Below are 15,160 nucleotides of genomic sequence, written 5' to 3'. Positions count from 1 at the left end.
TGCATTCACAATAAGTGCACCTGCATTTTGAAACAAATTAAGTGTCTCTATCTGTTTCCAGTCCAGAAAAAAAAATTGCATTTGTTATACATTGAGAAAAGGAGCAAGTCTGTTTAACAGTGGGTTGCATAGTGGGAAAATTAATAAAATTATAAGCACTACATTGTAAAAACTTGTTTGCTTCAGTGGGGCCTGCCAAAAATGGCTAAAAATTGAATATTTTTTAAATTTAATAATTAGTAAACTAACAAGTTTTCCTTGCAAAGGTGGGCACATTTGTAATCAGGGCTACAAAACTATGAGACTGAATTTTGAAAATATTTACCAATTAAGAGTGCAGAACGGCCATCTATTATGGATTGTGCGTAATTGTTATTACCTTTATTACAAAGTTACAGGAAGTTCCTAAAAAATTATGGAAATAGACATATAGTTTGATGTTTTTTTTTTAAAAAAAAAATCAGAAACAGTCATGTTTACATTTCATTAATCCTTTGCTATGAAAATGAAAATGTTTTATAGATTGTAATGATTTCCTTCTGAGTACATAGTAAACTTGTTTATGAGTGGCTGTCACCGTGGCTTACTGAAATATGTTGTGCTGAGTGACAATGAAAATTTTTTGTTCTGTGCATGTCAGTTTGAAGGACAGGAATAATAATGGTTTCGAACCAAGTGAAGTCACAAGGTTCAAGGAATTTGTCTGTAAACTGTTGCAGTTTTTCTAACTGGGTGATGTCATAAGATGTGAAGTTCACCTGTGTATCCATACTTGCTGATACACACTAAGCTGATGCCATTATAGTTTTGCCAGTATCCTTTAATTGTTTAGAAAAATTTTACCGAGAGTAAATTTTTATAGACCAATGAAAGTTTTGGTAATTTAGTGATATTATTTGTGCTCTGTGTTTTTATTTGTCTTTTTAGAATTCAAAAACACTGTTTATATAGTGTTAGCTGCTTAGGATTTTTTTACATTTGTTTTGCCAGAAATGCTAGGAATTAGTTCATTTTGTAACTGTTAACAGTTTCCATAAAGGCAAACCTGACACAAGTGGTAATCAATTGTCATTTTCTTATTTGCAGTTCTGTTATTTATCTTGCAGTTACAAATTGGATGTTCGTTGTTTAAGTTTTATTAAATAGTAACCCAAGAGGAAAAAGGTTCAACATTTGCAGTGTATTTTTCACTTCAGGCTTAATATTGAGGTGAAGACAACGAAAGCAGCTTGAAACATTTGTGTCAACTGTGGTGCAAGTGCAATTGGACAAATCACAATAGAAATGGATTTTCTCGTTTCAGCAAATATTGTGTGGCGTGAAAGATTTTCAATGTTCAGGAAGTCTCATGACCATATAATCTTTGGCTTTTGCATTCAATATTGCTAGGTTCAGAAGTCAGGTGTAAGAGTAATGCACACTCTACTACAAAGCAACAAAAATCAAAGGAGTGTCTATTACTGCATTTTTGTTTGAACGCCATTAGTTCACTCATTTAGACTCGGTATGACATTGTTACTGGTGATTATCTATGATGCCTTTGTATCTAGTTCATAAGAAGAAATTAATGGCCCTAACAAAAGACTTCTTGAGCAAAGGCTGGTGTGAACAGATAATATTTTGCATCTTGTGACACAAAAAGATCGTTGTAAACTAGAGACTTCTACCCAGGGGTGTGTCCATCACAGGTGGCATTTATGGCAACAACTTTTGGTCGCATGTAAGAAAATGACCAACAAAACTCCATCAAGTATTGCTACTACATGATAACACACTCTGCCGATTTCACAAACAAAACTATTCAAAGGTTTATTTGGGAAGTCATCCCTCAAGCACTTACTCTTGTAAACTTGTGCCCTCAAAATTTTACCTTTCACACTCCTTAGTGAACAACTGTCAAGGAAAGTCCTTTCCAGGTGAAAATACACTTCAAACCAGCCTGACAACATCTTTAACTCTGAACGAGTATGTTTCCACAAGCATAGAATCAACATACTACCTCAGCATTGTTAAGACTGTTTTAGATAATGTTACAGAATATAATGTTGATGATTAATTTCTCTCTTATGTTTAATGTTGTGTTCCGTAAACTAATGAAATGCCACTGTTGAAATATGCAGTGTACTAAGACAAACAAATCATAGCTCACAATGATAAACTTATGATGAAAGTTTATTTTAATAAACATAAAGTTTCTGTAGTATGAATGTGCCTAAATCGGCATGACTTAATAAGATATTACACTCTTTGGACTTTGAAATATTCTCTGTTTATGTGTTGTCATGTGCCATATTCAGTTAGTTTGGAAATAGGCATTTGGAGTGGAACCTTAAAAAAAACCAAATTAATAAATTATTCAGTGCCACTAAAATTGTGTATTCACAAAAACCAAAAATTACGTTGGCCAAAGCACGAAAAGGTATTATCAAGTTTGCAGTACAGCCCTTACACTATAGGATACCAGAAGTAGCGAGAAGATTTAAGAGGGAGAAGTTTTCTTAAGATTCCCTTAATGATTTTTGAGCTGGCTGCATGCAGCTCTGTCACAGAATAGGTAAAAAACTGGTCTCCATCAAGACTGGATCCAAGAGCCAACAAATCCTTGACTTTACAACCAAGTCTCATTACCTTAGAGCTAGTGAAGAACTGCAGCATCCTTCTCTCCCTTATTGCCCTAGTGGTGACTAGGAAAGATAAATCACAATGTAAAATATGACATTAGTTACAATTTCAGTGTGGAACAACCTCCCTGGACTCATAAACATAAACTGATAACCTAATGTCACACCTTACATGAAAATCATCCAGGTTATTCAATGGAAATGTCAAGTAACCTGATGTCACACCTTAAGTGAAAAATCACAAAATATCAAGTGAATTTTGTAGGGTAATTCTGTGCAGTCCAGCAAGTAATTCCATGGGCACAGAGTTGCCACCCATGGGCGCAGAGTTGCCAAATATATTCTGCATTGTTGCGAAGTTTCAGTTATACTACCAGCAAATGAAATGTGATTCCACAGCTGATGTGTTCCTCGAGGGGGCTGGATAGTGATACAGCTTGTGTCTCAAAGATGCGGCTGCCAATGGCTAGAATACCTAAAGTATAAGCTAAAGAATTTTATTCCGGTATCTGTAATTATGGAGTAGGGTAAAGTTGTAAATTTACTAATAATACCCAGATGTACCAACATAAAACTAAACATAAATCAAAACTGTCCCATTTTATTGTTATTATTATTATTATTATTATTAAGCATACTGAAAACAGAACCTCATTCAGATGCAATTCATATTTTTGAAGCATTTCCAAAGGTTTAATAAAGCAGCTGTTGATAACTTCTGCAAAAAAAAACTTCTATTTTATGTATATTAAGGAGATTATCACCATACCTTAATTCTGAAACTCTAAGGGCTGGTTTTCTTTTATTATTTTTTTTATTAATGTATCCATTTCTGTCTTGTGGAATAGTACTATGGCATGGGACTTCCTCCAGAAGAGAGCCTTGAGGATCATATCACAAGCGAATCCTGGAAAATGAAGTAAATGCTTATTTACTAATTTCAATATTCTCACATTTTATGCTGTATGTGTGTGTGTGTCATATAAAATCATAAAGCATTATGTTAGTGAATGAAGACACTAATGCCAGTAATTGGAACAGGCAAATTCATAACCATGGTACAAGTCATAAAACAGATTTCTGCGTGGTTAACAAGAGATTAATGTTAACAGCAACAAACCCTTATTTCAAAATAGCTGTTTTTCACAATTTGCTACTGCATGATCTTAATATGTTTACTAGAGATACTTGTAAAAAGTAACTGAAGCAGTGGCTTATCTATAAATGGCCACATAACTTGTAACATGAATAGTAATATAAGCAACAATTGAATCCAAGTAAAAAGTGCAGTACTAAATTACACATAAAATCAACTATTCACTATGGAGAGAATTAGTATCTTACTGAGTGAATGAAATAATTGTATACTAGTGCAAAAAAAATTTTGTGTACAAATTTGTTGTGCAATTCAAGACTTTTAATTGTTGCTGAAATGCTTTGCCATGACTCATAGTTCTACCTTAACAACCCATATACAGCATCACAATAGTGCATATATCTTAACTGATTTGTAGAATTTTATAAATTATCTTCCAATTTGTAATACATCCTGAAAATGGATAACACATTGATTACAATCAGTTAGCTATATTAAGTATGGCAAAATTCAGTTCTTATACTTTTATAAATTCTTTTCCCTGCAATATTGTACACTATGTCGGCAATGGAAAACTATTACAGCCTTTGTGAGAAATGCCTGTAAATCATATTTTGAAGTTCTCAAGAGTGACCAAGACTCAAAATGGGCTTGCATGTTGCTTTTCATAATGTTGTGAGAAAATACTTTGAATTGGAGAAAAGAAATTTCCAGATCCCATGGTTTGGCAAGAACACAAGAGCCATGCATGTTACTTATTTTTGCCTTGTCAGTACAAAAAATATTGGCAGCCTATCCAGCAATCCATCTCTTAGACCATTTGCAGTATGTCCTGTCCCACAGTCTGAATCACTCTTGGATGGAGTTTTGAATGATGATGCTTCTTCAAAGTATAGTGGGAGAGACTGTGAGAGCTGTGATAAGTTGATGGTTCGATGAACTCTGTGCCAGGCACTTAATTGTAAATTGTAGAATTATCATGTAGATTTAGACATAGAAGTTGTAAGGCACAATGGGAATGCTTTTGAAGACCTTTCATCTGATGGCAATCTCTCACTGACCATCACCTTTATTGAATGGTTTGTTAGTGTGTGATCTGAGTCTCTTCAAGAAAACCTTGAGTTGGCAAAAAAAAAATTTACTTCACAGCTCTTACTTTATTTCATATTTCTGGAAGTAAGAGAAGATTCAGTGTATTAAGATTTTTTTCATAAGAAAAGTACTTTGTTTATCTCCATGGCATTCAAGGTATTCTCAACAAACTAGGAGGTGGTATCCTCCAACAACAGTCCAGTAAATGGCAACGCTTTCCAGACAGCTGCAACTGCAGTCTTAAATGCATTCTTTTACATATGTTAGCAATAAAGGCTGTCAAACAGTATTTTGAAAAATTACCACTGTGGGAAAATCTTTTAAACTGTACTGTAAACAAATGACATCTTGCAAAGAAAAATGAATTTCATACCTGGAATCAGTACACCAGAACTAGTTCAGAATATCTGATGGTACACATGCAACAAAACTTTGGTCGACTAGTACAGCATATCATAAATCTATTCCCATAACTCACTCTCTCAGTTGAACTAAAAGAACTTATTTATGCATTGGTTTCCTCTTGTTATCAGACTTATGAGTCTGTTAATCTTCTCACTTAACTACTGCAACCACGTACCTCTTTCTTCTACCTCATTCCAGAAGTATACAAATGTGATCATGTTGGCTGTCTTATTGCTACTGACTGTACCTACAAGTTACCCACTGAATACATATCTACTCTGACAGATCAGTCCTACAAGATCTACCATCCTTTAGATAAAATGCCAACTGCTTCTTTGCCCAACCAAGTTCTTTCCCCTCTCTTCCAGTCCAGCATAATATTTACCATAGCTTTGACCAGTTTCATTTGTCCACACTATATTTACAAAGATGGACAGCTCTCTCCTTAGTACAGTTCTTTGTAAATCATCAAGTAATAATTTTCCTGTATTTCTGAGTGTGGATCTGTTTGACTTAGTCCACACAAGAACAAAGAACTGGCTGTGGCAAAGTTAATTCCTGTTACTTCTAAAGGGAACTGTTTAAGAACACTGGAAATATAAGCATATTTGCCCAACTTGAACTCTTATTAGTGTAATTCTGTCATCAGTAAATTCAATTAATAAACTAGTCCAAACAGAATAATTTATCCAGTTCACCTCATTAATAAAGCTGCATTTGCCAAGACACGCATTTGCTTTGATGTATTATGTTACTGTGAAAATATGTTGTCATTCTGTGAATAAATAATACTAAAAAGTTACTCAGCAGACAAATGTTTACTGATTAGATTATAACTACCTTTTTCAGGATTTCTTGTCTTTGAAGAGAGTAGTTACAGAGAAACATTTCTATTTCAATTCAACAAAAGGTTTTCCCTGCCTCATGAAATCTGAGGGTCATTCTACCCCACATTGTCTTGGTAAAACAAAGGGACGAAATCACCCTTATATTAATCCGGCTGCTATTCAACATCTTCGGGAGTTTTACCGACCATTCAATGCTCGTTTCTATCAGCTAACTGGCATTAACTTTGGATGGCCATGATGTAGTCTACTGTTTGCAGAAGTGAGTAAGAAATGTTTTCACATTGCTCTGGAATTTTAAGTAGTTCAAAAATTATTGATAAGCTATAAAAGAATTCATCTTTTCTTACCATATATTATTTTCTCTCAGACTGCACTGTTTGTATGCTTTATTCTGCAGGAAAACTCATTCTGAGATGATCGGGTAGCTTTAAAGCAGTGCAGCAGTTGTCTGCAAGTTCAGTAACAGTCATATCTGCAGCAGTGCAAAAGAGATTCCATCAAATGCAAGTATATATTCTTTCAAAAAGTTTTTAATGTTTTGGACACTGTGTTTATGGTAGAATTTAAATGATATTTTAAAGAATTTACCTTTTTATTTTCATCAAGCTTGGAGGTCATTTTAATGTAAAACTTTCTACGTTTTTTCTTCCTCTCTAAAATGTACTTCATGTCAACAAGTTTTTCACAACTCATGAAGTTTAGTAGTATGAAAGTCATGTCTTATCTTTTCTCATTCTGTTCATCTCATGGGCAAAAACCATTTGTTTCTGTAATCACTGACATTTAAATTGATAGTAGTAGTGTCAATTACATGTTAAATAGAACAGTATTGACTTTTATTTACCAAAGAACAAATTCTATGCAGTAGGTCAGTGAATAGAGAGCATAATACGATAAGAGTAAAATAAAAATAAAATGTAGCCAATAGAGAAGGAAAGACCAAAAGTGTTTGAAATAGTAGAGTGGATGTTGTTAAGTCAGAGACAGAGAAAGTAGTACTGGCATTACAAGTATAAATGCAACATGGAGAAGTCGGAGACAGAGAAAGTAGTACTGGCATTACAAGTATAAATGCGACATGGAGAGACAATAGCAGAGAAAGGGAGTACAAAAGAGAAAAGCACTGAAAGAAGGAACAGTAAAATAAACAAAAGACAATGACAGACAGAGAAATGTAAAAGAAAAATATATGACTGTGCTGGTGGAGAAAGAGAGGAGAAGGAGTGAAAAGTAAGAAGAAAGTTAACTTGAAAGCAGATTGGTTGTAGAAACCAAGAACAAGCCATAGAACAACTTCCCACAAATGGACTAGAAAATATAACTTGCTTGATTGATGGACAGGCATCACACTACAGCTTTGTTCATATAGACAACTTAATTTTTATCTCGCCATCACAGAAAGAGTTTTTTGGGTATGGGGCATTCATATGAAACCCAGTCACTAGTGTAAAGTAATGGTAATGATTTTATTAACACAAAATTTAGTTATAAACAGTACACATACTCAAAAATAGTCGCCAGAACTGTTGGCACATTTATCCCATTTTGACACTAGCTGGTCAATTCCATCCTTGAAGAATCTAGTAGGCTGCCGTCGAATCCAGGCCTGGACCCAGTCACACACTTTGTCATCCATTGTGAATTGATGTCCACAGCAACTGGTGGATCTCGTCCACAGAGATTCTGCAGTTGTCCAATACTAAAGCATTCACTTACACATGCGATGACATGATGAGCCTGTCCAGGACGAGCATCGTCTTCCAGTGACTCGTGCCCCTCAAGGAATAGTTCGCGCCATTTCACAACACTTGAATGACTCAGACTGTACTCACCATACACAGCCTTCATACATCAATACATTTCACAGCCTCCAACTCCCTACGCCGCCAAAAATCGAACCACTCTTCTTTTTTCCTGGTTACTCACCTGCATGTTCGGTAGTGGATGGTAATTTGTGTGACTACATTCTCTTCGGCCTGAAACCACACTGGCGCTATGCAACATCAAATGGTGCATATGCATCAGTCTCTTTACCAATATATGGCGCCACCATACCCACAGTTACATGGTGCCACCTTAAGTGTAAGGCAAAGATAGACGCACTGACCAGGTTTCATTTGAATGAACCTAATAAATCCAGCCAGCACCTTATTACATAAGTGGTTCATCTGATGAATGGAATTGTGAATGACATATAGAGCACATACCAGCTGATAATACATAACAACTCATCATTGTTACCAGCATGAAATTCAATTGATTTAAATTCTGAAGGAATAAAAGGTAAAGAGTAGTACAAGTACACTAAAAACATACAATGTAGCCAATAGAGAAGGGAAAATACACTAGTTTGTTCTGAAGTGATATTTCCACATAATATTCTGGTTATACTGGATGTCCATAAAGTGCTTCAAAATGGTAACAGACCATGAGAATGTGCAGTGCCTCTCCTGAAATGCAGAACCCAAATCTGTGACAGCAGTACTCCACAATTATTGATGCCAGTATGGGAGGGCACCTGCAACAAAAACAAGCAAAAAGTGATGGTTCAGAAACTTCAAAGAGACAGAAGTGTCAAAGATCTCCCTCGAAGCGTACCTCCACCCTGTACCTCAAGCACATGTTGATAGAGTGAAAGCTCCATTTCAACACAGCCCCCAGGAGTCAATTCATCCTGCATGATGTAAAGCATCAAGCAAGATCAACTGTCCATAAAGTATTAACGTACATGGTTATGTCTTTTTGCATACAAAATGTGTATTGATGGTCCAACTATTGCAGCCAAATGATCATCCTCTATAATATGAATTTATGTGTTCCATGCTGGCTGACAATGACTCTCTGAATAAATGCCTGTTTTCAGATGAAGCAATATTACAAATTTTTGGACACTGAATTGCCACAGCATTAGGATTTGGGCCCCTGAAAGCCCACACAACATACGAGAACATGTCCGTGATATCGCAAAGCTTAATATTTGACACACACACACACACACACACACACACACACACAGAAAATTTAATGAGAAGTGTTTACCTTGATATGCTTCAACAGTACCTGCTACCACAGGTCAACGAGCTGCTGCTTCTATCATCTTCCAGCATGAAAATTGGAACTGGAATACCTCCCTCATCTTCCAGCATGAAGATTGAAGCTGGAATGTGTCGGATGTGATGAATGACACATTTCTGAGATATGGGTGGGTCATGATGGTCCCTTCACATGGCCTTCATATTCTCCGGATGTCGTGCCATTAAATTTCTTTTTGTGGGATTTCCATCAATGAAGCAATCAGAAATGTTGATGCTGGAACGCTGACCCGTACAAGGGCACAACTCAAAAATTGCCCTAATGTTCTACAAGTCACAAGTGGAGCACACACTGAATTTATGACATTACAGTAAAAAACTTTGAGAGCTTCCAAATGTTTTACAACAAATTGTGCTGCTCTGTCTCTAATAGTCTTTTGCAATGTTAGTGGGGCTTTACGGACACCCTGTACATCAGTTTCCACAATGCAATGCTTATTGACTGAGATACTGAATCATTCTGTTGTTATCAGTGCAAGTCTTTGGTTGGGTCAAGGACGGGGTGATGTCCATGATATCTCATACTGTGGTGCTGGTTCCTACAGTGCACTCCAGTTGATTGACAGTCTAGTGGATTTCACCTAATTCTTCTTCTCCTGGTGAATTTTGAAGAGTTTCTGCCAATGACTATTGCTGTGGTGTAGATGGATTGGCAGAGAGCTGTAACCATAATTTGTAGTTTTCACAGTCCAAATAGATCCCACCAACTTGATAGAATACTGGCTGGGTGGGAAGACTAATTTAATGATGTTATATCATTAAAAATTTATGTATGATTACTGAAATGTCACTTGTTGAGGCACTGCTGTGACTCAAAGAAAACTATCTAGCAGACAGTGTCCACAAATGACATGTAGGATAAGTTTTGGCATGGGAGCAGAAACAAGAATATGAATTATATAGCAATAAAAGAGGCTCTAGTTTAAAATTGGTATGTGCTTTTAAAAATCATTTTATGTGACATATCTACATTGATAGTGCCTTTCAACCACCTGTCAGAGCACACATTGGATTTGAATGTTGTATTTTCTTCCTTATTTCAGTATAACCCCTTTTGGATACCTGAAGAATACATATATCGAAAGATGGGATGTATGCATAGCATAAGAACTGCCGCAGCACTGAATTTTTGGGGGACACCACAATTTGTGTGTTACAATTCTGAGTGTAATTTTACTCCTATAGTGCAGTTTGTCAATGAGCACACCTTGTTTGTGTTAAATAGTAATAGTCTGTATGGTGGTTAAAAGTAAATTTTGGCTACTTGAGTGAGTGTAAATAGAAGACTTTAGCATATGGATACTCAACTTTATAGGAAGGATGTTCAGACTGGGTGCTGCAGGATTTGCATTGTTAGTTGTGTTATTGTCATGACTTGCTATGAGGTGCCAGTATTAGTATGGCCGTGTAGGGTTGAAACACATGCGTCAGTGTCCATTACAGTTGCAAACAGTCAAAATGGGTGTGGACAAGGTGAGCAGGACTTTACTCATAAAGATGTTTTATCAAAACAACAGCAATAGTGCTGCTGCTCTTGATGAGAATCAACATGGGGGTTGAAGAACATGATTTGGAAGTTGGAATTAACTGGCAATTTGGGAATTGTTCCTAGTAGAGGCCGAAGGCCAGTTGTGTTGCAAGGTGCAGCCTTCAAGCAGTCACAAGTTGTGTTATGCCAGCTGAACATTCCAACACCCTCCATTGAAAAAGTGCTGCAAACAGCTGTGAAATGGAATCTGTAGGTCAGATCCATGCTGTTGTGGATGCAGATGGTCATCACACTGAGCAACATTTGTAACCTGGAATGTAAACATGGTATGCCATTAATAAATGTTACCCACTCTTGTGGAAATTAAACTGTGTTTCTTTCAGTGGTTGATTTGTCAGTTCTATCCTGAATGCTCTTACAAATATTTTCACAAAATTTCATTGTCCTATGATCATTCGTTTTTGATGGGGGCCCTCTCAAGTAGTGAAAATATAATTATAACCATCCTGTGCTACATGCATACATACTGAGAATAGGCAAAATAGTGTGTACAGTGGTAGTAATGGGATGATTGTGTTTGATGCTCAACAATGCAGGTAAAGAACGTGTCACGCTGGACTGTGCTTGTTCAGTATAGACGAGGCATCAGTGCAGGTTGTTTATGAGTAGTGCACCCTTCATATTTGCATTCAGACGCCAAGATCACCATGCAATGAAACACCTAATAGAGTTCCAAAGAGGGCAGATTGTGGGCACCCAATCAGCTGGAGCAACAGGAACCAAGGCAGCCAACTTATTGAATGTTTCAAGAATAACTCTTTCAACAGTCATGACAGCCTGCACAAACATGGACAGAAATTATCACGTAAATGTATGAGAAGGCACAAATCAAAACTAAATGACAGAGATCGTCTTATGTTACCAGGAATTGTGTCAGAACAAAGCAAAACTATGGCAGCTAAAGTGACTGCAGAGCTCAACAGCCATCTTCGAGACACCATATCTATCGACACTTTCCGCCGAGAATTCCATAAAGTGAATATTTATGGACGAGCTACTGTACCAAAACCAGTAGTGATGACAACCAATGCAAAGAAGTGTAAAGCATTGTGTCAGGAGCATAACTCCTGGATGGCTGCTCAGTGGAAACACATCATATGGTCTGATGACTCAATGTTTTTGTTATTTCCAACATTGGCCAGGGTTAACATCTGGAGAATGCCAGAAGAAGCCTACAATGATGACCGCTTGATTCCAATGGTTAACCATGGAGGTGGAAGTGTTATGGTGTGGGCAAATATCACGGTATTCTGCTGGTCCCATCAATACTTTCAAAGGTTGTGTTACAGCCAACGATTACGTGAACATTTTAGATGATCAGGTGCACCCCATGATTCAAATGTTGTTACCCAACAATGATGCCATATTTCAGGACTATAATGCACCCATTCACACAGCCAGGACAGAACATTCGTGGAATGAGAAGCATGCAACTGAACTGCAGCATCTTCCCTGGGCAGCACTGTCTCTGGGCTTGGTATTGGAGCGAAGACTCTGGAGCATATTCCCAACCCCCTCATCACTATAGGAATTAGAAGAGGTTCTGATCGATGAGAGGCATAGCATTCTACTGGAGACTATACAATCATTATATGCCAATATTCCAATAAGAACCACAGCTGTACTACAGGCAAATGGGGGTCCAGCACCTTATTAATAAACCATACCCAAGTAAGTACAGGTATTCACATTATTTTGCTTATCCCCTGTACATACCACCATGAACTGCATGGCAGAGGGTGGTTAGCATCGTCTATATATTAGAGTTTCTTTGCATCCCAGTGATATATGGAGTGCAGAAAGAACGATTGCTTGAATGCTTATATGCATAGTGCTATTAATCTAATTTTTACAGTTCCAATGGGAGTGATATGCAGAGGGCTTGAAGTATATTTTTAGATTCTTCACTTAACAGCCATCAATGTAGGAGTGATTCAATTAATTCTATAATATTTTACTTTCCCAACTACAATTTTGTGACCCTTGTATTCAGATGCTTCTGGTAATGCCAAACAACTTCCAAAAGGATAAATTTTCTTGTTTTGCTGTGACTGCACTTCCTTTTTAGATACCACACAGCTTCCTCTCTGGAAGATCCTGTATGGATAGCAAACTTACAAGTAAAGAGGGCAACTATTCTGTTTTGACTACTTTGTCAAAAATTTCTGAAAAGACCTTAAAGAGGAAAGTAATTTTATATTAATGTTCCTAATAAATTTTATGTCTTTAAGCAAATATGCATGTTGATGACTAATTATGAACATAGCTGAGGGGGTACCTATGGAAGTGGCACAAGATGAATTGGGCGTATCACCCTATCATAGCATTTTACAAGGATCAAAAGTAAATACTTCTTGGAAGTTTAGCTTCCACACTTATCGTAAGGATTATGTTAGGCTATAACCGCAGGTGTTTCCTTGTAGCATTACTGTGCCTTTGTCTATTTTAATTAAGAGGTGATAAGTCAGTTAAATCTACCATTTTACTAACAAATTACAATTTATTTTAAATAAAAGTGATTCTCCTTTCTGTTTCAGATGGAAATATGAATAGCAGTAGGACTTGTGAGTAGTATGTGACAATATTCGTCAGTGAGTAGATATGTTTTGTTAACAATGTTGTAATGAAAAAGATCGTTGCCAAGATAATGTAGCTGATTAGGACTGTTAAACTGAAAAGGAATGTGATATTCATTTTTATCATTTCTGACAGCAGGGTAAGTGAAAAGGTTGATTGCAGTCTGCTGAACTACATTACATCAAGTGTTTTTGTCAGGTTGCGAATTAAAAGGAATACCCAGAAAAATAAGGGCCTCCACACTTGTAGGGTAGTTACAAAAAGCTTTTGTTAGGACAGCATAGTAAGTATTAGCTTCCCATGGTCTTTCTCATTTCCATTATCTGTATACTGAATTTAGTTTTACACTGATGTGGCTTGTTAAAAGTGCAGTCATTTCTGAAGCACTATAAGACTCCCACTTACATTCCAAAAAGTTCTTGAAATGAAATGTTATAACAAATGTTCAGTCTGCATAAAATATTAGTACAGAACAAATCTGAGTTGGAGATTGTTTCATTGTGGTACATTTCTTGTAATCTCCAAAATTCTCACAAGTGAAAAAAATTGTAAGCTGATCCAATTGACAATCAGTGTACAGTATTTTCGTACAGCAAAAAGTGATAGTAAGTAGTGATGGATTGTGAGACACGCATTAGTTGAGTTCAACTAAAAATGTGCAATACAAGTAATAGAAAAACACAGTGAATTTAAAATTACCAGATTCTTGGTTTCTAGGGTTTTAGAAACTGCTACACTGATTGATAATGTCAAAACATTTCTTAAAGCTATAAACAGATTAAGAAATAACAATGACAGTAAGAAATTTTATGTAACCTATGTCTCCTTTTGGAAATCAAGTGAGAATGTTGTATTTTGAAGGGCGCAAGAGTATCAGCAGTCTTAATAATTGCATCTCCCTGTTTGATGGATGGGGGAGAATGTATTTTCTACTAGTGTCTTGAAATTCACCATGAATTTTAAAAGTATACTACATTCCCTTACAGTTTCAGTTCACTTCTAATTGAAATTTAATACTCAATCAACTTATGTTGGACATTTGTATTGTATGATATATTTCTTATTTGCACTTTAATTTTTTCACAAGCAATTGGTGAACTTAATTTGTCCTTAAATTTTTTCATAAGAAGTTGGTGAACTTTTGTTACATTCCGTACAGCAAGAATTCTGTTAATCCTGCGGTTGATGCATTAAACCATCATTAATTGCTAGTTATATTTCTAGATTTAACAAGTTTGTGTACTTCTTTAAGTTGTATTAAAACAAATGAAGCCATTCAGTGACAAATTTTGACACCATACATAACAAATGGACCAAATAAATCACGTAATGTAACAGACACTCAGCCATAGGTGTTGTTTATACATGTGTGGAGTGGCAATCAAATTTTTTCCTTGTGTGTAACAACTGAGCTAATAAATGTATACTTGATTCTCCAAACATGATCCTTATATCTTGTTATTAAGTCTCTCAGTGGCACTGTGTCACACACTTTAAAAAATTCTTGCTGGTCTCTCAAATATCCTAATTCAGTGAATTGTTTTTATTTAGATGCTTTCTTTTGGATTCATTGTGATTTGTGATTTTATGGCTCCTGTAAATCACATTTTATGCAACTATGTACGTAAAATATATGACAAGTCAATATGCTTATAATATTTATATATATTGTTGTAATTAGGTATAAGTACAACACAACCAGTAGATTGAACACAGTTTTATTCTACAGAAGCATTAAGAACTTCAACACAGTATTTAAGTAACATTCAGAAAGAACCAATTATGCACACAAAGAGCTATAGCAATACACATAGAGAACTAAGGCCGAGCGTAGCACAACTAGCCTTAAATAGATACGAGGTGTGACAGGCTCTGACGGT

The 15,160-nt window shown here is 36.1% G+C and overlaps 1 protein-coding gene across 2 annotated transcripts in view; it reads left to right on the top strand.

Moving 5' to 3' along the window:
- Positions 1-14,729, top strand: part of LOC126236286 (heparan sulfate glucosamine 3-O-sulfotransferase 3A1) — a 169,273-nt gene extending 154,544 nt beyond the window's left edge. Inside the window, exons 7-9 of one of the 2 annotated variants that reach the window (XR_007544889.1) lie at positions 6,064-6,321; positions 6,460-6,569; positions 13,241-14,729. Coding sequence is in view for 1 of the 2 variants with exons in the window: in XM_049945471.1 (XP_049801428.1) it covers positions 13,241-13,252 (12 nt within the window). In the remaining variant the exon portion in view is untranslated. The remainder of the gene's footprint in view (positions 1-6,063; positions 6,322-6,459; positions 6,570-13,240) is intronic. The other variant, XM_049945471.1, reaches the window with a different exon arrangement.
- Positions 14,730-15,160: the final 431 nt, after the last annotated feature.

Source organism: Schistocerca nitens, chromosome 2 (assembly GCF_023898315.1).
Source record: "Schistocerca nitens isolate TAMUIC-IGC-003100 chromosome 2, iqSchNite1.1, whole genome shotgun sequence".
NCBI lineage: Eukaryota > Metazoa > Arthropoda > Insecta > Orthoptera > Acrididae > Schistocerca > Schistocerca nitens.
Note: the sequence above shows the minus strand (reverse complement) of the source record. Positions and strands in the feature narration are given on the sequence as shown.